We start from the raw sequence: 22,399 nt of genomic DNA on the forward strand, positions 1-22,399 counted from the left end.
ACATTTGAGACTTCAGTTCCATTTCGAAATCCTCTCGCTGAAAGTGCTGGCTACAAAGACAGACATTTTTATATTTCTCACACCTCCACAGCGCGGTCCTCCACATCCTAAAATCATTATGAATTCTGGATTTTGTGGTGTGCTTATAACCAGGCCATGTAGCTGGTGAGATGCAGAAACACTCATATTTTCATTTAATGAGGAAATTAAATTTTTTTATGACACATATGATATGTTAATTACAATTATAAGGACAGATACACTCACAGGCCAGTTTATAAGGTAAACACATCTAGTACTGTCTTGGGCACAGACTGAACTCTTCAGGCCATGGATTCTACAAGGTGTTGGAAACAAGTGTTGCTCATTTGGTATCAATGGACCTAACGTGTGCCAGGAAAACATTCCCCACACCAGTACATCACCACCAACAGCTTGTACCAGGCAGGATGGGTCCATGGACTCAGGCTACTTACGCCAAATCCTGAGTCTGCCATCAGCATGACGCAACAGGAACCGGGATTCGTTGGACCAGGCAATGTTTTTCCACTCCTCAATTGTCCAGCATTGGTGATCGCATACTAATAGGAGTGTAACCTGGTGTGGTCTTCTGCTGCAATAGCCCATCCGTGACAAGGATCAACGAGTTGTGCGTTCCAAGATGCTATTCTGCACACCACTACACCGTTATTGGTCTGTTTGTGGCCGGACTGTTAGCTTGCACGATTCTTGCAATTCTTTTTCAACCTCTATCATTAACAAGTTGCTTTCGCCCACAGAACTGCCGCTGACTGGATGCTTGTTGTTGTCACACCATTCTCTGTAGACCCTAGACACGGTCATGCCTGAAAAGCCTAGGAAGGTGGCCGTTACTGGATAGATACTGGACCTGGAGCGCCGGGAATCGACGATCATACTATGCTTAAAGTTGCTTAGGTCACTTGTTTTGCCCATTCTAATGTTCAACCAAACAGTAACTGAATGGCTTGATGCCTGTCTGCCTGCTTTATATAGCAAGCCACTGCCACCTGACTCACTGTCTGTAGGAGTGATCCATTTTCGTGAACCGGTGGTGTAGCTAATAAACTGTCCGGTGAGTGTACATTGAAATAGAGCAGCTGTGATATTCTCCTTTAAGTATAGAGATGGGCACAAATTTTGCATGTGTATATAAGTAGATAATGTCCCCTTTATTATGTATTATTAGGATGTTTAGTAGGCCTATAGGGTTTTCTTATAATACATTACTTTTGGGGGCGGTTTCCTGGTCACTGATTAAGCCTAGTCTAGGACTAAAATGAATGACAATGAAGAATTTCCATTGAAAGGGCTTTTTGGTCTAGGACTATTCTGTGTCTGGGAAAAAGGCCCAAAAGCACTGAACCTCTATGGACAGTACAATCAAGGTCTTGTAAGAAAAAGATCAACTCTACATTTGACTAAAACTACAGTATTGTGAGAGGAGTGGCGTACACATCAGCAGGACAACAGCTGATCCACTTGACACAAACAGTGTGTCAGTTTTGTAGGCAAATACTGAATGATGGGGTTCTTAATGAGAGAGTATGACAGTGTTTACAGTTTGGAATGCTCCTTGTTTCCAGAATCCATTATAAGAATCGTGTTAAGGCAAGCTCGAAGGCACAAAAGAATAGCATATTTTTGGTTATAGCCTATACAATCCAAGGAGGATTACAGTTTGGAGAACTTCTTCAAATGGATAATGTGTAAGTCGACAACATGTAACATGAGAGTAGGTAACATGATTCTGAAGGCGTTCTTTGTAAAAGGTAACATTGCATGAAATTCCACAAAACTTTCCCAAAATATCCACAAAAGCAAAACAAGGCTCTCAGTCTCTTCTATGTCACAATTGAAGAACCTCGGTTGACATTTGATAGATCGACACAGGGAGTACTTGCTATTCCATAATCCAGCTATTGTTTGAGTTTATAAGCCTTTGTCTCAGTGTGGTAAAGAGTAGAATAACAACACGTGCTGGTAGATTATGTTATGTCAACTATCTTGCTATTCTGTTGCATTGAAAACTTCCGTTTTTGAATCCGTATTTAGAGTTGGGGTATGCTTGTCTATATTCACAAGTTCTTAAGCTTGAACTGGGGTTTCATGATATGTGTGAGGGAAATCAAATAGTTTTAATGTAATAGTCTACCCCGACTCTAATACCCTTTTCACATTACCATACCACCCAAACTGTACTGTGCTGGCGCAGATCTTTTCACACAGTTCCAGCAACTATGGTGGAAGCGTAACCTGGCCAGCACGGGTTTCTCAACTCAATTCTGAAAAGGGTCGTCTGACCTCTACTGTACTTCTAACCCCTTGCCTTTGAACTATGTTTTGGGGGAAGTTTCCCCTAGTTACAGATCTAAGATCAGCTTCCCCTTCCCTAATCCTAAACTGAACCATTTGTGGGGGAAATGCTAAACTGACCCAAGTGTAGGGACTCTGACCCAACGGGGGCAATTTCACCCTACACTACAGATCCTAGCTCACCTTGTTGGTATTGCAGTCATTGCTTACAGTCCCACCAATGACGCAGAGCTTGCCAGAGCAGCCCACCAGAGCTGCTGAGCTCACAGCCAGCAGTAGAGTGACAACAGTCCACCATTGGTTGTTGTAGATGCTGTAGCACTACACACTGGGGAGACGCTCAATCCCGTTGAAGCCTCTCACTGCATACAGCTACACCCACAAACATAGACACACAGCCAAACTTAGTACAATTCTTATTCTACACAGTCTAACATGGTCAAATTGCAAACCAGCCTGCTACAAAGATTTAGCCTGATATGCATTATGGTAGCCTGGTACCAGATCTATTTTTGCCGTATAGACAATAGTACAACCAGATATGGGAACAGGTCAGCATTATGGGAGAAATCCTAAGCGCTCGCAACTCTGACTTGGACTCAATCACACGTGGATGTCAATGATTATGGGGCTTTGTATCCTCAATGGTAGGCAACTGGAACAAAGGAAGGCTTACCTTTCCAAGCAGAGCGGCCATCTTGTTTCTTCACCTGGCCTTGGCCAAGGAGGCGACGTGGACCGTGGTCCACCAGGGGCATGCACCTCCACACGTCCGAGCTGTTCAACTGACCTCCTGCAAGACAATACAATCAGGTCAGGGACAACATGTAGGCTATCAAGCGTTTCAGAGTAGGAGTGCTAATCTAACATCAGTTTTGCCATTTAGATCACAAGGAATAAGATTGCATGGACAGCTGATACTAGATCAGCACTCCTACTCTGAGACTCTTGATTCACACCACCCCAGATTTCAGAACTGAGGCATGTGGACATGTTCAATAGCTTTGAAAAATGCCACTGCATTCCTGAGGGGAGAATTTCCTTGCCACTATATCGCCTTGGGCTTTCTTATAGGCTTTGGAAATGTCTGTCTGGGTAAATAAATCTAGGGCAGAGATGCAGTGAAAAGCAATTAAAAACAAACTGCATTGAACTGCATTGAGGAAGAAAATGCAATTGACCTGTGCGTCCATCTAAGTAACATAATAAAAAATCCCCATCAAAATCTGTCAATTTAAGCATCCACCTACTGTACAGTACGTCAGCTTTACACGTCTGCGGTGGCTGGGTTACAGTGGTGTTTGTCAGACCATGAGACATCCCGAAAATCAGTTTATTCACGAAAACGTCTGTAGCGTCCGAACGATCTGAATGGCCTACAAACTAATATGACCACTCATGGAAAGATGACTCTCACGAAAACGATGCTATTCTCCGTTTTGGTCTGCGACCCCCAAAAGCCCCACGGGATTCGTCTGTAGTCGGCAATGCTGATGTACCAACTCGGAGTCTTCCTTTCCTGTAGCGGTCCTCATGAGAGCGAGTTTCATCATAGCGCTTGATGGATTTTACCACTGCACTGGAAGAAACTTTAAAAGTTATTGACATTTTTCGGATTGACTGACCTTCATGTCTTAAAGTAATGATGGACTGTCATTTCTCTTTGGTTATTTGAGCTGTTCTTGACATAATATGGACTAGCTCTTTTATCAAATATGGCTTTCTTCTGTATACCACCCCTACCTTGTCACAACACAACTGATTGGCTCAAACGCATTAAGAAGGAAAGAAATTCCACAAATTAACCTTTAACAAGGCACACCTGTTAATTGAAAAGCATTCCTGGTGACTACCTCATGAAGCCGGTTGAGAGAATGCCAAGACTGTGCAAAGCTGTCATCCAGTCAAAGGGTGGCTACTTTGAATAATCTCAAATATAAAATATATTTGGATTTGTTTAACACTTTTTGGTTACTACATGATTCCATATGTGTTATTTAATAGTTTTGATGTCTTCACTATTGTTCTACAATGTAGAATATATAAAAAATAAGAACAACCCTTGAATGAGTAGATGTGTCCAAACTTTTGACTGGTACTGTATATATATATTTCTTGAGCTTTCTTATCTCATATCTTATCTCATATGTCCTAGACATAGGACACCTACATTTTTTTACTGTCTTTTTTTGGTTGCCATTTATGGATGTGTTATTCAATAGTAAAGGCCGGATTATATATTTTAGCAAATATTTGTAAAATATAATTGTATTTATACCTAAAGGGATCTAAAATTCAAAATCAAATAGCTAAATGTTCCATGGTATGTTAGCTTAGTCCCCCCCAAACACAAAGAAGATCATTTAGTTGCTTTGCCAGTACCGTAGAATTTGATTTCCTTTCCCCCACCCTCATATCCTGGCAGGTAGGAGTGTTGAGCCAGTAACTGAAAGGTTGCTGAATCAAATCCCCTAGCAGTCAAAAATATGTTGTTCTGTCCGTGAGCAAGGCAGTTAATAACCCCCAACAACCACTTCTCCCTGAACGCCTCTGATTCAGAGGGGTTGGGTTAAATGAGGAACACACATATCAGTTGAATGCATTCAGTTGTACAATTGACTAGGTATCTCCCTTTCCCATATCACCCAGACCCAGTGGATTTCATACACAAAGCAGGGACCATCAGAGGTACAGTATGCCTGTTTTTTGTTGCAAGGCTAATTTTCCTAAGGTACAATAAAGTATTCTATTCTATGATATTCTATTCTTCTAAGAACTTAGTAAGGCTCTGCAGAAGTGTTTTTTTTTTGTGTGTGCCTCTTCCCTGATCCTGTGCCCCTGTACAAAATAAGATGAATTATTATATATTTAACTTGTAGAGCACTTCACATTACAAAAATGATCTCAAGCGCATGGAAAGCTATAAAAAAAATACTAATTGATTTGATGGATATTGATTGTCTCTAGTCAGCTTCAGATGATGGAAAGGCAGATGAGGCAGTTTGTGTTGGAAAGAGTTTTTAAATAGTTTTAAAATATAGTTAAGTGTTATTTTAAACTAAAAGCACATTATTGTACAATAACCATGATGATATAATATCCCCTTGTCTCCCAACAGTGGTTTCATGATTAATAGGTCATGACTGTCAATCATGGCACACACATGCCTTGTTCAATAATGCTACTGTAAGTGCAATATAAAAAGGCATTTATTAGGCTTATGTAAGAGAGCTACACTGACATCTGCAGACAAATATCTAATGCACTTGAGTTTGGGCATGTTCAATGGGTGTTTGTTTTGCATCGCCCTGTGCCCTGGGTGTGAGGAGTTTACACATTTTAGACCATTCCATTGGTCCTAAAGTGAAATTTCCACCCACCCAATGAAAACAAAGCATTCAGCATTTTCAGTATAAAGAATGCATAATAATTATACAAAATATTCTATGTCTGAGGAGTCTGAATCACAGACATTTCACACCAGGTAATCGCTGCATATTAACAATGTATAAAAAATATATATATATGATACATTCATCACAAAATGGTTCAATGCAGTACTGTAATGAAGCTCTGTAACATAAGCTCCGGGGTGAAGTTTCCCCTATAGGAAAGGAAGGAGAGACCTCGCCACCAGGGGGGCCCACTGAGATAGGGTATAATGTAGGGGAGCTCCTAACTGTAGAGGGTGAGCAAATGATGGAGGGTATTGTGTAGTGTGGTTGAATCTATTCTTTCCTAGCCTGTTGTTTGGCTGTTTATTAAAGCCATAATCTGTCATTCATTTTTCTGCTCCACCACTTTAACTTTTTTTTTTAAGCTAACAGGTACTTTAGAAATGTATGGAGCTATGGATGCAATAACTGTTAGCACATGACATCAGCGCGATTTTGAAACATATTTTCAACATATTTTGAAACTAACATTGTTGTGTAGGCCGACCTCATATGACAGGGTCAGAGTTGTAGTAAATTCATGAGGGATTTATAAGTTAAAAATGTCACAAATCAAATTTAAATGACCACTGAGAAGCCTTAACATTTTCAGATTACACAGGAGTAATTTTCAAAGTGAAGAATGGTTTTCAACATTCTATAGTATTTATGTGGAGGTCACACATGTGCAATACATTTTCTTTGGCACTAGGGGGACACATATAACTTGATACTTAAAAAACAAAAACCTGAAAAGTTCTGTTTTCCACACAAACAGGTGCGTCAAGAGATGTGAGATGAGAGACCCTTTCAACTTTTAGTGGAGTTAATTCAGAGCCAGATTTAAGTAAATTACAGATAGTGAAGAAACTTCATAACCTGTCAACACTGGGTAAAAATGGATAGACCATTATTATTGATAATGCACTGAAGACATTTCCCAGTGAGCACTGTCCAACGCCGATGTCCATACACATCTAAAATACGTAATTTTGCTCACTTGGTGAGTACTGTCCCATGGATGTCTGAAATACGTCATTTTGCTTACAAGGTTGGATAAATGAAACCAAAACCGAAAGTGTGTCTATCCTACACTCTCAGAAAAAAGGAGCTATATAGAACCTAAAAGGGTTCTTTGGCTGTCCCCAAAGGAGAACCCTTTGAAGAACCCTTTTTGGTTCCATGTAGAACTCTTTCCACAGAGGGTTCTACATGGAACCCAAAAGGGTTCTACCTGGAACCAAAAATGATTTTTACCTGGAACCAAAAAGGGTTCTCCTATGGGGACAGCCGAAGAACCCTTTTTGAACCCTCTAAGAGTGTAAACTTGATAATCTAGTTTTATCCCTTAGGGTAGGTAGGCACACCATGTCATGGGATTCCCCATTTGGCTCAATATAACTGGACTGAGGATGCTGCCAAACGCACTGCCACTGACAGACACTCACTTCAATGACTCATGCATACCTCCGGATGAACTAGGGGAGAGAGGAACATATTTCTGCCATTCAATTCTGGAACGGTACAACATCTCAGAAGACATTGACTCCTTGGATGGAAATGGTGAGCCAGTGTATGTGTGTGTGTGTGTACTCGCGCACGCATGCCTTTGTATGTGCCTGTCTTTTACATCTTCCGTTGAGGCTTAAACAGTATTTGAAAGTTAGCCATATGTCCATGACATGTAACCTAATTGTACATCTTGTAAATATGTTTGTTTGTCATTCTCCGAAGAATAGAATAACAATCTGGTTTGCGTATGATAACTTGGCTTGCCACAGAGACCACATAATAAATAACCTCTCAACCGAGCGCTTTCAGAAGTTTATGTGTTTGCATGCCTAATTGTTTACAGAAAGGTACAAGGAATTTATAACCTCACTATGTATACAGCTGTTCCAAAATGAGCAACTGCCAACATGTGGGAATGACAAATCACAAAGAAGTAGGACCCAGTTGTTCTGATTGATTAACAATAGATGAAGAGAGGAAGGAGAAGAAAGAGAGAAGAGAAAGATAGCGTGAGAGAGAAAGGAAGAGAGAAGTGACTAAATGGAGATAGCGAGAAGGTGTTTGTGAGAGAGAGAAAGAGAGAGAAAGGAAGAAATAGAGAGAGAAAATAGTATGATATTGGAGGAATTACGGCGAGAATGGACTTCCCAATCCCATATAAGGTATTTCTCTAAAAAAGGGAAGGGGGAAAGCAACAATGATGCCGGATATTCTCACAGGATGTGTTAGCCCTGGACCAGCACTGAAAGGCGCAGGGTAGAGCCGGCTGTGTGTGTGAGAGTGTTTGTGTGGGAGTGTGTGTCAGTGAGGATGTAAGATTACCCACAGGAGCAGCAGCATGAGCAGAAGACTGCAGGGGAAAGTAACCATTTCGAAGAGAGGTAAACACCTATGGACAACGATAATATGCTGACGTGTGTGGTTTCTATTACTTGCTTGTTAGGGTGAATGGTAGGAATGCCTTGGAGAAGGGTAGAAGGGTCCTCAGCTGTGCAACAGAGGGCAGAGGAGAGGAGACTGAGATACTTAGCAGTGGCGGTTGTGGAGTAGGTAAAGACATGTCCTATGTAAACGAGTAAGGGAGAGAATTAGAAAATGTGTGGATTGGTGTACAGATGAATATATGAGAGAGAATGTGTGAGTTATGTTCTAATGGGCTATTGTGAAGTCTCTGAGGCGAGCGTTGTTCAATGAGGATTCAAAGGGTATTTCCCTGTTACCTGAGTGATGTGGATAGCATCGTGCTCATGTCAAAGAAAAGTCATGCAATGACAGTCATGCTTTATGCGGTAATTCTATGAATTTCTGCAACTTTTTCATTCTACCTAAAAACAGTCTGAGACCTTTGAGGCTTTGTACAAAAGACAAATAGGGCACGGAGGGAGAATCACACTTTCATCTCTGGAATTAGTTTTAGCAGTCACATTATACTATTTCTGGTGAGGCAGTAAATATCTACGATTTTAAAAAGGTCAGCACTTCAGCTGTAAGAACCAAAACAAGTCATTGTTGTTGGTTAAAGACTACTTTTGTTCCAATAATAATTAATAACCTTTTAGATCTCGGCTTGAGTGATCAGTGGGAGATTCCTTTTGCGTCACTTAAGACTAAAAACAAGCCTGAGAGGAACAAGAACTAAATATAGTGGCATGCTAAAATGTTTTACCTATCCACTACACTTACTCTTATTTAGCAAACCAATCTCTCTTTTACTCTCATTCCTTGAAATATTGTAAAGTATTCCATATTTTCATGTAGGGTCATATTGTGACTGATTAGGTTTAACTGCTTTAATGTTGGTGGACCCCAGGACCCCAGGAAGAGTAGCTGCCTTGGCAGCAACTAATGGGGATCCTTAATAAATACAAAAAAAGTTTGCAAATGTAATTGGTGGTCAGCAGACACCAGAGACATTGAGGTAACAAGCGTAATCATTTTCATGATTTAAGAAATCATCACAATTTAACTCTCACAGGATTTAATATTCCTGCAAAGTATTCAAAGCAAAGCCTTGTATGTGCGGGCTTCCCAAAACGAACCAAGACGTTCTCAGTTAAGATCAGTCATGCATTTTGAGTACCAGCGATTTGACGTCACAAGTGGAATAAATTAACAATGACAAGTCAAACAAAGGCAACCGTGTCCAGAGAAACAACTTCCCTGTTAGGAATTCCTCCTGTGGATGGTCTCAGTTCATGTCATAACCCCATCATTGTGTTTCCTGCACTCATGTCTGCTCTGTCTCTTCTCTCCTCCCCTCTCTCTGTGTGTCACAGCACCATGGCAGCCTACCTCTGGCTGGTCCTGGCTATCGTCAGTGATGTGGCAGAATCCTTGTTACATCCCTCACGCCAGCTCTCCCACTGCCAAGTGGTAAGTGACCCTGAACTGAGTTGCCGCAGTAGCAGACTTTTTGAATGTTTTCATAGCTGTCAACCACAAATAAGTATGTCAGCTGAAACTACGTAATGTGTAAACTATGTAACTGCCATGTAAAATATGAATACATTTAATTTGTAATGCACTTTTCACAAAGTGTTAGTGTGTGCAATACAATAAATATGTATTGGGGTACTTATTTTAATGTGGGACCCCTGATTATAGTTACATAGAGGGGAGGAATAGTGTTGATAGTTGCTGATAACTGATGTTTCTGTTATCGGTTTTGATAGAGTATCGTATGTTTTATTGATAAATCTGAGTACTACAATACTGCTTGTGTGTACCTTGATGTTATTATCTGAGAGTTTTGGCAGTTTTCTTACAAATCTCTCATGTACTGTATATCCAAAATATATTGGTTACTTTTGAATTCTCCAGTGGCAGAGAACGTTTCTATTGAAGTCTTGTGATATGAAACCGATCCTTGTTGTTATTCTAGCCATGCTGTTTCCTCATGTTCTGAACAGCAGATAACAGAACATACAGCTTGACCACATAACCCAAATGTAGTCGCACCTAAACTGTTTCATTTTGAGATGGAGAAGAATAAGTAAATGTGCCCAGGCAAGATAAAAAGTAAACTATAGCCATAGAGGAGGCACATGTTCCATTACCTCACAGCTCTGCACTGTGCTTGTGATGTCTCAAATCACTTTCGGACAGTGTGTTCAACTCTCATCCTCCAAGCACCTACATTAATGTAAGTTTTTAGACATAGCTGGACATAAAGTCTGACTCTTCTTGGCATCTTCCTTGGGTAGACTGGCTGACTAACTTCCTCTGTCTAAATGGTTGCCGTGACAAATGTGTAATCTCGGTCTAGCTCCGTATTTGGATGAAGCGGCTCTACCTCCACAGCTCCTTATATTAAGGAGCTGAAAGCCCCAGGGCTGCTTTCCATAAGGGAATTTTCCCTCTCTCAGGAACTATCAATCTGGACCTGATGTTACACAATTTTCTTTGATAGTCTTTAACTAAAGGAGGCTCTGGCATACAGTAGCTTTCTGCCCTGAGTCCATAGAACATTAAAGTCCTTTGGTGTTTTCCTTCTCTAATTTTTCCACCCTCTGCGAAGACACAAGAAAACAATATCTGATACGAAATTCATATTGCTGTAGTTCTGGGAATGTATTGCATTCCTGACTACTAACGACTAAACTGTATAAACAGGCAGGATGAATTGGAGCTGGGCAGGAAATTGGCTCTTTAGACGGCAAGAACTGATATCATAGCGTGCCAGTTTGAATGGAACGGACTAGAGGCAGTGTTCATTGTTTATGCATTCTCTAAGTTTTATTTCATAGCTTTGGTACTATTTTCACAAGTATGTGATGCATTTTCTAAACTCTTAGAACAAAACTACAAACTGGTGACACTTTTAACACAAAAGCTGTCATTGTGCATGCATTTTGTTTGTAGACATCTTTCACCGTACAACCAATGTGTACTGTGAATATAATGAGTACATTAGTGTAATCACCAAAGCACATCATAATGATATCTTTTCAATTTTGTTATTTTAAAAACCAGTTAATCCAATAGCAAAACATGTAAGATACATATAGTGCCCTTCATAATTATTGGGACTGATAAGCATTTTTTCTTCTTTTGGCTGTATACGTAAAACGTTTGATTTCAAATCCAAACAATGACTATGAGGTTCAAGTGCAGAATGTGGGCTTTAATTGGAGGGTATTGTCATCCATGTCGGGTGAAGTCACTTTGCAGTCACTTTTAAGAATAGAATAAGAATAGATATCAATATGTTTCTATGAATGTGGATGCTACCATGATTACGGATAATCCTGAATGAATCGTGAATACCCACCTTCCCCAAAAGAACGCTAAAAAAATGCTGTTATTGTCATGGTGAGAGGTTAGCATGTCTTGGGGGTATGATATCTGTAACTTTCTCACTCATCATTCACGATTCACTCAGGATTGTCCATAATCATGGTAGCATTCACTTTCATGTAGAAGTGTTGAGAAACATATTGTTACGGGATTCTTCCTGGGATGGAGAGGCGGACCAAATAGCAGCGTGGTTGAAGTTCTTGGTTTTTTTTATATGAAAAACTATACATGAACAAACTACAAAAACAAGAACCGTGTAAACCCAAAACAGTCCCATGTGGTACTGACACAGGAGACAATCACCCACGAAATACCCAAAGAATATGGCTGCCTAAATATGGTTCCCAATCAGAGACAACGATAAACACCTGCCTCTGATTGAGAACCACTCTAGGCAACCATAGACTTTCCTAGACAACTCTACTAAACACAACCCCATAAATCTAATAAACCCCTAGACAAGACAAGACACATAAATCACCCATGTCACACCCTGGTCTGACCAAAATAATAAAGAAAACACAAAATACTAAGGCCAGGGCGTGACACATATTCTATTCTTATTTTCAATAAAAGTGCCTCCAAAATGACAGGTCATTATTTACCATACATTTCTATTGGGTACAATATAATCTGAAATGCAACCAAATCAAAGAGGAAACGCGTCCAACAAATGTGTAGAGTCACAAGCTTGATGTAGTCATTGCGTGCTATGAATATGGGAACAAATACTTAACTTTTGACTACTTTACCACACATACAGTTGAAGTCGGACGTTTACATAAACTGAGGTTGGAGTCATTAAAACTTGTTTTTCAACCACTCCACAAATGTATTGTTAACAAACTATAGTTTTGACAAGTCGGTTAGGACATCTACTTTGTGCACGAGACAAGTAATTTTTCCAACAATTGTGTACAGTCAGATTATTTAACTTACAATTGTGTCACAATTCCAGAAGGTCAGAAGTTTACAAACACTAAGTTGACTGTGCCTTTAAACAGCTTGGAAAATTCCAGAAAATTATGTCATGGCTTTAGAAGCTTCTGATAGGGTAGTTGGCATAATTTGAGTCAATTGGCGGTTCACCTGTGGATGTATTTCAAGGCCTACATTCAAACTCATTACCTCTTTACTTGACATCATGGGAAAATGAAAAGAAATCAGCCAAGACCTCAGAAAACAATTGTAGACCTCCACAAGTCTGGTTCATCCTTGGGAGCAATTTCCAAATGCCTGAAGGTACCACGTTCATCTGTACAAACAATAGTAAGCAAGTATAAACACCATAGGACCACGCAGCCGTCATACCGCTGAGGAAGGAGACGTTTTCTGTCTCCTAGAGATGAATGTACTTCTGTGCAAAAAGTGCAAATCAATCCCAGAACAACAGCAAAGGACCTTGTGGAAATGCTGGAGGAGACAGGTACAGTATCTATATCCACAGTAAAACGAGTCCTATGTCGACATAACCTGAAAGGCCACTCAGCAAGGAAGAAGCCACTTCTCCAAAACCGCCAATAAAAAGCCAGACTGCGGTTTGTAACTGCACATGGGGACAAAGACTGTACTTTTTGGAGAAATATCCTCTGGTCTGATGAAACAAAAATAGAACTGGTTGACCATAATGACCATCGTTATGTTTGGAGGAAAAAGGGGGAGACTTGCAAGCCGAAGAATACCATCCCAACTGTGAAGCACGGGGGTGGCAACATCATGTTGTGGGGGTGCTTTGCTGCAGGAGGGACTGGTGCACTTCACAAAATAGATGGCATCATGAGACAGGATAATTATGTGGATATATTGAAGCAACATCTCAAGACATCAGTCAGGAAGTTAAAGCTTGGTCACAAATGGACAATGACCCCAAGCATACTTCCAAAGTTGTGTCACAATGGCTTAAGGACAACAAAGTCAAGGCATTGGAGTGGCCATCACAAAGCCCTGACCTCAATCCTATAGAAAATGTGTGGGCAGAACTGGAAAAGCGTGTGCGAGCAAGGAGGCCTACAAACCTGACTCAGTTACACCAACTCTGTCAGGAGGAATGGGCCAAAATTCACCCAACTTATTGTGGGAAGCTTGTGGAAGGCTACCCGGAACATTAGACACAAGTTAAAGAATTTAAAGGAAATGCTACCAAATACTAATTGAATGAATGTAAACTTCTGACCCACTGAAATTGTGATACAGTGAATTATAAGTGAAATAATCTGTCTGTAAACAATTGTTGGAAAAATGACTTGTGTCATGCACAGTAGATGTCCTAACCGACTTGCCAAAACTGTTGTTAACAAGAAATTTGTGGAGTGGTTAAAAAACAAGTTTTAAAGACTCCAACCTAAGTGTATGTAAACTCCCGACTTCAAATGTATTGCAATGTGAAACATGTACAGTATTTCTAGATGAAACACTGATTAAGTTTGGTGAATAAGTGACTGTATGATTTTGTGTGTTATACTTAGTCAATTAAGTTTTGAAACAACTGTCTTTTTGATTATCTGTTTGGAGTTTTGTACTAAGAGTTGTGAAAATGTACCACATACTTGTGAAAATTGCACCAAAGAGATTAAAATAGAATAATAAGTAAATGTAAACATCAAGTTGGGGTTTTACAGATGTGCTGTACCTCACTTTCTTTCTCTTTCTGTTATAACATCTTTAGATCTTATAATGATATATGACCCATGATAGGTTTATTGTATATAAACAATATAATCATATATTGTTATGATCTGCAGGCTATTTCAATTGCATATGAGTCAAGTTATTAATCAGAAATGTATAAGGTAGCATTTGTTCATAAAAGTCAGAAGAAAACATTCAAAAAGCTTAACATTTAGCAAAAAAAATGAAGGAAGGCCTGCTACTGCCTTCAAATGTATGCCATGAACCTAAATCCACTTTGTTTTATGTGAGTTGAGTGTGTGTGTGTGTGTGTGTGTGTGTGTGTGTGCGCGTGTGCACGTATGTGTGTTTTATGGGCTGTGTTTAGAGAGAGGGCTTATGCCATATGGTTTAAATTACCAGCCACACTGATAAGTTAATAGTTGAATGTTTGAAATAATAATGGAAAGAGACTCTTTGTCCACCAGGCGTTCTGAAAATCCCTGGGTGGAAGAGGGGGTGTAACAAGAGCTTGTTTTATGAGGTGAAAACCCCACAACAAGCCTAACAGTCTCCCTTGACTGCCAAAAAACACAGATACAATGGCCCATAAAACAACTCTCTACATGTGCACAAACCATTTGGTTTGTGAGAGTGAAAAGTGTCAAGGTGACTTGCGGTCATTTGGGAGTGTGCAGTGGTGCCGTGAAGTTCAAAGCTCATGTAGTTATCTCTCCTTGTTTTGTCCACAGGTACAGAATGATGTGTACTGCAACGATCTGAACCTGAGGACTGTTCCGGCCAAGCTTCCTCATGGCATCCAAAAGCTGGATCTATCTCGGAACCTTCTACAAAACCTTACCCAAGAGGTTCTATCAATCTACACCACCGTTCATCATCTGAACCTCCACTCCAACAAGATCGAGTTCATCCAGCCGGGTCTGTTCAAAGACATGACCAATCTGCAAGTGCTGGACCTCTCCAGTAATTACTTGGATGTTTTTGCTGTTTTGAAAACCAGCATTGGGCCTCTTGCGGCCGTGAAGAGGCTTGACCTCTCAGGCAATGGCCTGTACACAGGGATGACCGACTTCTTTCTCAGTGAAGCCCCAGAACTCATTAACCTTTCTCTGAATGGCAATAGTATCACCAAAGTGGGCAAGGAGACCTTTTGTGGATCTTTGGCCTTGAGAAACATAGACCTTCACAACAATGTCATCTTAGAGATCGATGATGGAGCATTTGACTCGCTGATCCATCTGTCCGAGCTTGATTTGTCCATTAACTCCATCACTTGTATCACTGACTTTAACCTTTCCCAACTGAAGGTGCTGAACCTCAGTAGGAACAGCATGGAGTGCTTCCAAACCACAGACTCAGACCTAGAGTACGAGCTCCTCTACCTCGACCTGAGGGAAAACAAGATCCACTACTTCCCCGTTCTCCCAAGAAAAAACAAGCTCATATACCTGGATTTGTCCAGGAACCGCCTGATGAGCATCAACACCACGGGGACAGCGGATGAGATGGAGCACTTCAGAGACACGTTTGTGCCTCACACACAGTCAGGTGGAACCAGCCTACACCAGGACCTCTCAAGGCTTATGTACCTCAACATGAGCTACAACCAGATCAATAGCATACCACAGTCTTTCTTCTGCAGCATGGTGTCCCTTGAGCACCTCAACATCAGTAATAATTGTATCAGGACCTTTTCTGTAGATCAGGAGAGCCCTCTGAACTCTCTGAAGATCCTGGACCTGAGTTACAATGCCCTACAGAAACTCTCGTTTGGGGAGAACACCCTAAGGTCACTGCAGGAACTATTCTTACAAGGGAATGTTCTCAGAAACATAGACTCTGGACGGTTCCAAAGACTGCCCAGCATCAGAGGCCTTCACCTCCAGCAGAACTACCTGAAAGTCTGCCCCTCACAGCGAAAACCACCACAGACAGACCACAACTCCCAGGATCCATCAGGCTGTGTCTCCTTTGCATCCATACCAAGCTTGCACATCTTGAACCTCTCTGGAAACAGTCTTGAAGTTCTGCCACCGTATGCCTTCAATGGCACCATGCTCAGGTTGCTGGACCTGTCCCTAAACCCAGGCTTGGATATTCACGAGAATTCTTTCTCTGGTCTGGAGAACTTCCTAACTCATCTGTCATTGAGAGAGAACCACATCACAGAACTGAACACAGACCTTTCCCTGCTAAGCAGTCTCAAATTTGTGGACCTGTCCACCAACAAGCTGAGCGCTCTCCCCTTGTGGAACAAGGAGCCCTCCATAGAGTCCCTGAACCTGCAGAACAACAACCTAGTCACCCTGGAGTACGACACAGTCGTGGTTCTGGAGCGGACGCTCAAAACCCTTTACATGGGCTCGAACCCCCTCAGTTGCTGTAGCAACCCCCGCTTCCTCAACATGCTCCAACACTCCAATGTGGTCGTCCCGGACATCGCCACAGTAACCTGCCATTACATGGAGAATTCAGAGATAGTGGAGTTGAACATTAGGAGCGTGACGCAGGAACAGTGTCAGAAGCTGGACAGTAAGAGCGCTAGCATCATCGTCATTGTGGTGATGGCTTTGGTGCTGATCGTGGTGCTGGTGGTGCTCTCCAAGGTGTGCCACCTTAGGAGGCGTAACCTCAACAGTAGCTTCAGGGCCTGAAGAATGTGTCCTGTGATTGCGGAGAAAGAGATGCTGGAAATGTGTCTTCTCAGAGGGACTACTAAGCAGAGAATTTTCAATGTGAAGTGTGCACTATTTCCTAATTTTAACTCTGGAACATGGCAGCCAAGTCTTCAAGTTAAAAGAAAAAAAATACACAAAAACCATGACCACAACAATATGACTTTATTACATTTTATCATCCAGGAAGTACTGTGACTCATTTTGGGTCAGATTTGTGGTTTATAGAAGTATCATAAATTGAAGATGTTGTTCTCTTCTTCTAGGGAATAACAGACAGTGAAAACCCAAGAGTATGAATGTGGTCACTTTTCATATAATTAGCATCATCATGTGCACATACAGTTTATAGACATTTAGCCATTTCCACTTGGCAAAATATTTTATGACTGCACAGGGTCAGCTGATATGCATTAGATTTGCTGATCCAGATTTATGGCCAAACACCAAGGCCTCTCTTTATCAATGCTGTAGTTTGCACTTTCATTTGATTGTATTTGTAATTTAAACAAATTAGTAACCTGCTTTTGAATGTGTGTTTGATGCCACTAAATTACACTACGTAGGGAGCACATAATGCAAACATGCCCACCAATGCCATGTAATGGCAGAGTGGAGAGCCAACTAATTTCAACATCAGCACATCATTATGAAACCACAGGGTTTGAAGGTTATGGCTGCAGTTCTTTAGATGACTGTGACACTACAATAGTATACACTTAGTGTTTTATAGAATTTACAGTTCCTATTTGTGGGACATAAATAGGAAGTACTGTATAGAAGTGAATTGTTTCACCCTCTGTAGGATAGTTACAGTGAATATTATTTTCATAACAGAATGTTTGTATTTTTCACTGGTAGATATACAGTAGGTATGGGGTGGTAAGTGGAGACCAAAAACAGGATTGAAGCAATAACTCCAGAGGAAGCAGTACTGTCGGAACACCTGCAGTAAAAAAAAAAAAAGTTGCTTGTTTTAACAGCTTGTAGGGCACTGCAGATACCTTTCCTGTTTTTGATGAACTCACTCTCGAAAAAGCCTGTACTAAATAATTATGCGCAATTTTACAACGCTGGGTTCCAGCAATGTGGTTTTCCCATGATATAAAATATATTTCCCCCCCCGAAATCCTCTCCGGTTGCTACCATACATGGAGAGGCTGGGAAGGCAAATGAGCGGTTTGATAAGTTAAGTGATACAGTGGATCAGTGAGGCTTTAACAGAAACAAGGACCTGTTTTGTTTCACTGGAGAGAAGAAGCCTTTTTAATGCATTCTAATCTGGCCCTTAGTTATTTAGGTTTTCTCCCTAAAATATGTCAGTTGAATGACAGAGCGGAGTAAGAGAAGATAACACCAACCAAACACTTTCTTCACAGAGAATTTGGCAAAGCTTAATCAATGCTGTAGTGAACCCCTGCCAGACTGAAATCCTTAATTGTGTAGCATTCAGCTTTTTCCACCACCATCTCCATGATCAACTTCATATCAATCAAAATCATGTAATTGCAAGGATTTGAGACAATCAATGTTGTTTTTGAAGATAGATTGCTTTGCTATCCATGTGGAAGCTATCCATGTTGCATTTGTTCTCGTAAAGAGATCTTGCCCTTATTATCTGCATAGGCCTAGCCCACAAGACCAATCATGAACACTAGAAATTCCCCAGTCATGGATTGTCCTTACCCAACACTTGCCCCAGCAGGTCAGTGAGAATGATGAGGAGGAGAGCTTGTGACAAGAACAATGCAGTTACAAAGTGACAACAAGGACTGACCAACCTGTAGAGAGTTCATCGAATTACATTTGTTTTAGCTTTCTGCCTTTTATATAGGACATTGTTACATACATACTGAATTCACACAGTTGTCATTCCTATTAAGTCTGTATTACAGTGCATTTCTAAGTTGAATGTCATAGAAGGTAGGATATGATTCCTTACTTTATTTTGTAATGTTAGGGACTATTTTAAACAAGAAAAACAAGCCACGGGAAATCCCTGGTGTGGAAAGTATATTAATAGATATTTATTTCAGAGATAACACTAGAAGAAGAGCAGTTCCATCCTGTTTCTCACTGTGACATGCTGAGTCACAGTCACTGCATTTGGGGTAACACTCTTGTTCTGCTTTTTTCCCGCTCGTATGACTGAACTTCAAGTGAAACCGACAAAGGTCAAACTTATGTATAGAGATGACAAGATAAGTCACCTGCTGCTTGAAGTGATATCCACCTTTGACTACAGTCAATGACCAACATTTGACATAAATTGACACTACAATGATAATAAAATATCATGAATATCACAAGTCACACGTGTATCAAAATGTTAGGTTGGCTGTTTGGATGCCATGCAGGCAAGTCAAAGCTACGGCTGTGCATGTTACAGCTAATAAAGAAAGAATATTAGCATAAATGGAGAATGGTTTTGATGGTGTTATGTCAATTTCGTGACAGTGTTACGTACAGTTTTATGCAATGTTAAATTGAAGTTGCACTCTTGCTTCTGTGTTTATCTGTTCACTGTGTTTTACATGTACAGCATTTGAAGGATATTACAATGAATATATTATGAACTACTGTAAAATATATATATTTATATTGTTTGTATTTTCTTGAGTAAATTATCTATGTAACAGAATATATTGTCTTATTTTTTTATATGAGCTTTAAGAGCTATGCAACTAACCAGAATCATTTTCATTGGGCACAAAACAACCGAAAAAAGAGAGGAGGGACTACCTGGATTTTGTCCAATAAGAAACACTCATTTGTATTTTCTATTTAATGTTGTAAATAATTTCCCATAGAATGCCCTAAATGAACATGATCCAGGTAATTCATTTTCCTGAGCAGATGAGACAGGGGCTTCTAATGCAATTGGACCAAGTCTCTCTTGGAAAAGAGATATTATCTCAATGTGAAAAAACCTGTATAAATACATTTTTAAAAACCCTGTCATGGTTATGGGAATACGTTTAATAATAGAACTGACACTGTTGCCAGTAAAAGTTTCTCTGATTTGTTTCCCTGAGCACAGATAGCACAGTGTACTATATTCTCCACTGAGAACAGTGGCCTATCATCTCTATTTGTATAACCTAAGGGGCTGAGATCTGCTGATCTGGCAGTCATACAGCAGCACAAGTCCCCTCTGACCCCTCAAAACAGGATGCAGGCTCATGGGAAAGACCTCAGGACACATAAATATAAACTGACGTCTTATTGGCTGATTCATTTCCAAATGGACCAACTCCTATCGGTTTGTTGTGTTGTTTTGGGTTGCTTCCTTCTTTTGTTGTGTTCTTATTAACCTCTCACTGTGGTTAACGCTGCATGGTGAAAAGGTGTGCTGCAAGATTCCATTTCTAATAGTGTGTTTGGATCCTGTCATGGTCAAAAGTGTCCATGCTTACCCACAGAAACCAGGGGTGTGTGTGTGTGTGTTAAAATAAACCATTGTACCATTGAGGTATTTGTGAAATAAGGCCTGTGTTATTGGATGTGACACCCACAGGGATCATCTTAGTAAGATTATACTCTTTCGTCCTGAAACCCTAAAGGAGCACACACTTATTTTGTGCATCCTTTCAAAGCCTGAGTTGAATGTTGCACTTTAGGCCCTGCACTTTTTAATAAAAATAAATTCACCCAACTCCTGTAGATTGCTGAGGTAAATTCCAAACTGAGGGCCAACGAAAGTTACAAAGAACCAAACTTGGTTCTTATTTATTTGGTTACATGTACTGTACCATTACCTCGCCGATAACCGTTTGACAATTTCTTTAATAAACTAGACCTTTCTTTCAACATGAGCACAAGGGCTTGACAGCTCTATGTCTGGTAGTGTGTTTAGGTGATCACAAACTCTGGAAGTCCCGGAGTACCAAAATAAGTTATTGGAGCGACCATTACTACTAGAGTAGTAAGCAGGGTGAGTGTTCTATGTCATTATTCACGCTGGAACCAATCCAAAGGGCCCCTATTGATTGCGCAGTAAGGGACACTTTTATAGACTAGTGACATAGAAACATATGTGTGTTTGTGTGCGTGTGTGTGTTCGTATGTTCATGTGTGCAAACGTGAGTGTGTGCGAGCATATTTCTTTGTTTGTTTGTTTGTTTGTTTGTGTGGGTGTGTGTGTGAGGCCTGGGGAGGCTCACCATCACAGACTGAGTGCTTCCTTCCCTCGGCCCCTGGGACCTGTGACTCAAAGATCCCCCATAAGCAGGACAGGCAGTTAGGTAATTTACTGTCTGAGCAGGCATTTGGTACATGTACCATGAACCTATCAGAGGGAGCAGTATTTGATGTTGGGTGGGAAATGCCTGTGCATCTGTGTCATGAATGGCGATAGGAGGGACCCCACAGTCGATGAGCAAAACGATTCACATATTAGTAAGGGCGTGTCATCAAAATATTTAAGCCACAGTAAAGCTTTCACTTTCTGCCAAGTCACCCCAAATGTATAAGTAATGGTGAGTGTGTATATAACAGATAAATAGCGCCTTGATTCAGATGTTACTCATAAGTCAGATGTAATGTCTCAAAATAGTTCCAACTCTTTGGCCTTCCTTGCAGTAGTGTACTGTTTCAATAACAGAGGTAGGTGGATAATGTTATTCTGCAAAGCAGACAACTCATTTCTTAAACACAATAAAACATGTTATGTCTTTGCTGCTAAACTAACTGTCATGTCATTTATCCGCCCTGCAAATACCAGGATTTTGTGGTTTTCCCCATCTAACCCCTAAACAATGTGAGGGATGACATTGAAACCTCAACACATGGAGATTTGGTTATATAAAAGGTGGGCTTTAGTGCCGCAGGAGCCCCAAACTAAGACTGTTTACATGAACTAACAGACGTAATCTACATCCTCATCCTCAGAATCCAAAATCTGATTGGCAGGAAGATCCAAACAACTGCTCCAGACTCAATTTGTTTGAAAATTGTGTCTCCCATCCACCCAAAGTGTCTAGCAGTCCCACGCTGGGGAGTTAACTCCATGTTAAGTAACCGACAATCAACACTCTGTACGTGCATCTCACAATCCAGGCACACAGTATTACATAGAGCCATGACTACATGGAACTCTATTCCAAATCAAGTAACTGACGTAAGCAGTGAAATTAGATTTTTTTTTAAAAACAGATAAAAAAAAACACCTTATGGAACAGTGGGCACTGTGAAGCAACACAAACATTGGCACACACACACACACACACACACACACACGATAACATACACACTATACATTCACATGGATTTAGTACTGTAGATATGTGGTGGTGGTGGTGGAGTAGGGGCCTAAGGGCACACAGTGTGTTGTGAAATCTGTGAATGTATTGTAATGTTTAAAATGGTATAAACTGCCTTAATTTTGCTGGACCCCAGGAAGAGTAGCTAATGGAGATCCATAATAAATACAAATACAACACGTCATCAGAAAGACCTCGGGTGAATCTTAAAAGTCCTTCCTCAATTCCTTGAATCTATGATTATTTGATCTCCTTCTCA

The 22,399-nt window shown here is 40.6% G+C and overlaps 1 protein-coding gene across 2 annotated transcripts; it reads left to right on the forward strand.

Moving 5' to 3' along the window:
• The first annotated feature begins 7,080 nt into the window (after window positions 1–7,080).
• On the forward strand, window positions 7,081–19,520 carry LOC110537705 (transforming growth factor beta activator LRRC32). Of its 2 annotated transcripts, none has more exons than XM_021623960.2 (3): window positions 7,081–7,331; window positions 9,557–9,653; window positions 14,936–19,520. In XM_021623960.2, exons 2-3 carry the CDS (start codon window positions 9,561–9,563, stop codon window positions 16,856–16,858), a joined length of 2,016 nt encoding a protein of 671 aa, XP_021479635.1. In that variant the 5' UTR covers window positions 7,081–7,331; window positions 9,557–9,560; the 3' UTR covers window positions 16,859–19,520. The 2 variants fall into 2 exon arrangements, with proteins under 2 accessions (XP_021479635.1, XP_021479634.1); XM_021623959.2 differs by lacking the exon at window positions 7,081–7,331 and adding an exon at window positions 7,436–8,161.
• Window positions 19,521–22,399: the final 2,879 nt, after the last annotated feature.

Source organism: Oncorhynchus mykiss, chromosome 12 (assembly GCF_013265735.2).
Source record: "Oncorhynchus mykiss isolate Arlee chromosome 12, USDA_OmykA_1.1, whole genome shotgun sequence".
Taxonomy (NCBI): domain Eukaryota; kingdom Metazoa; phylum Chordata; class Actinopteri; order Salmoniformes; family Salmonidae; genus Oncorhynchus; species Oncorhynchus mykiss.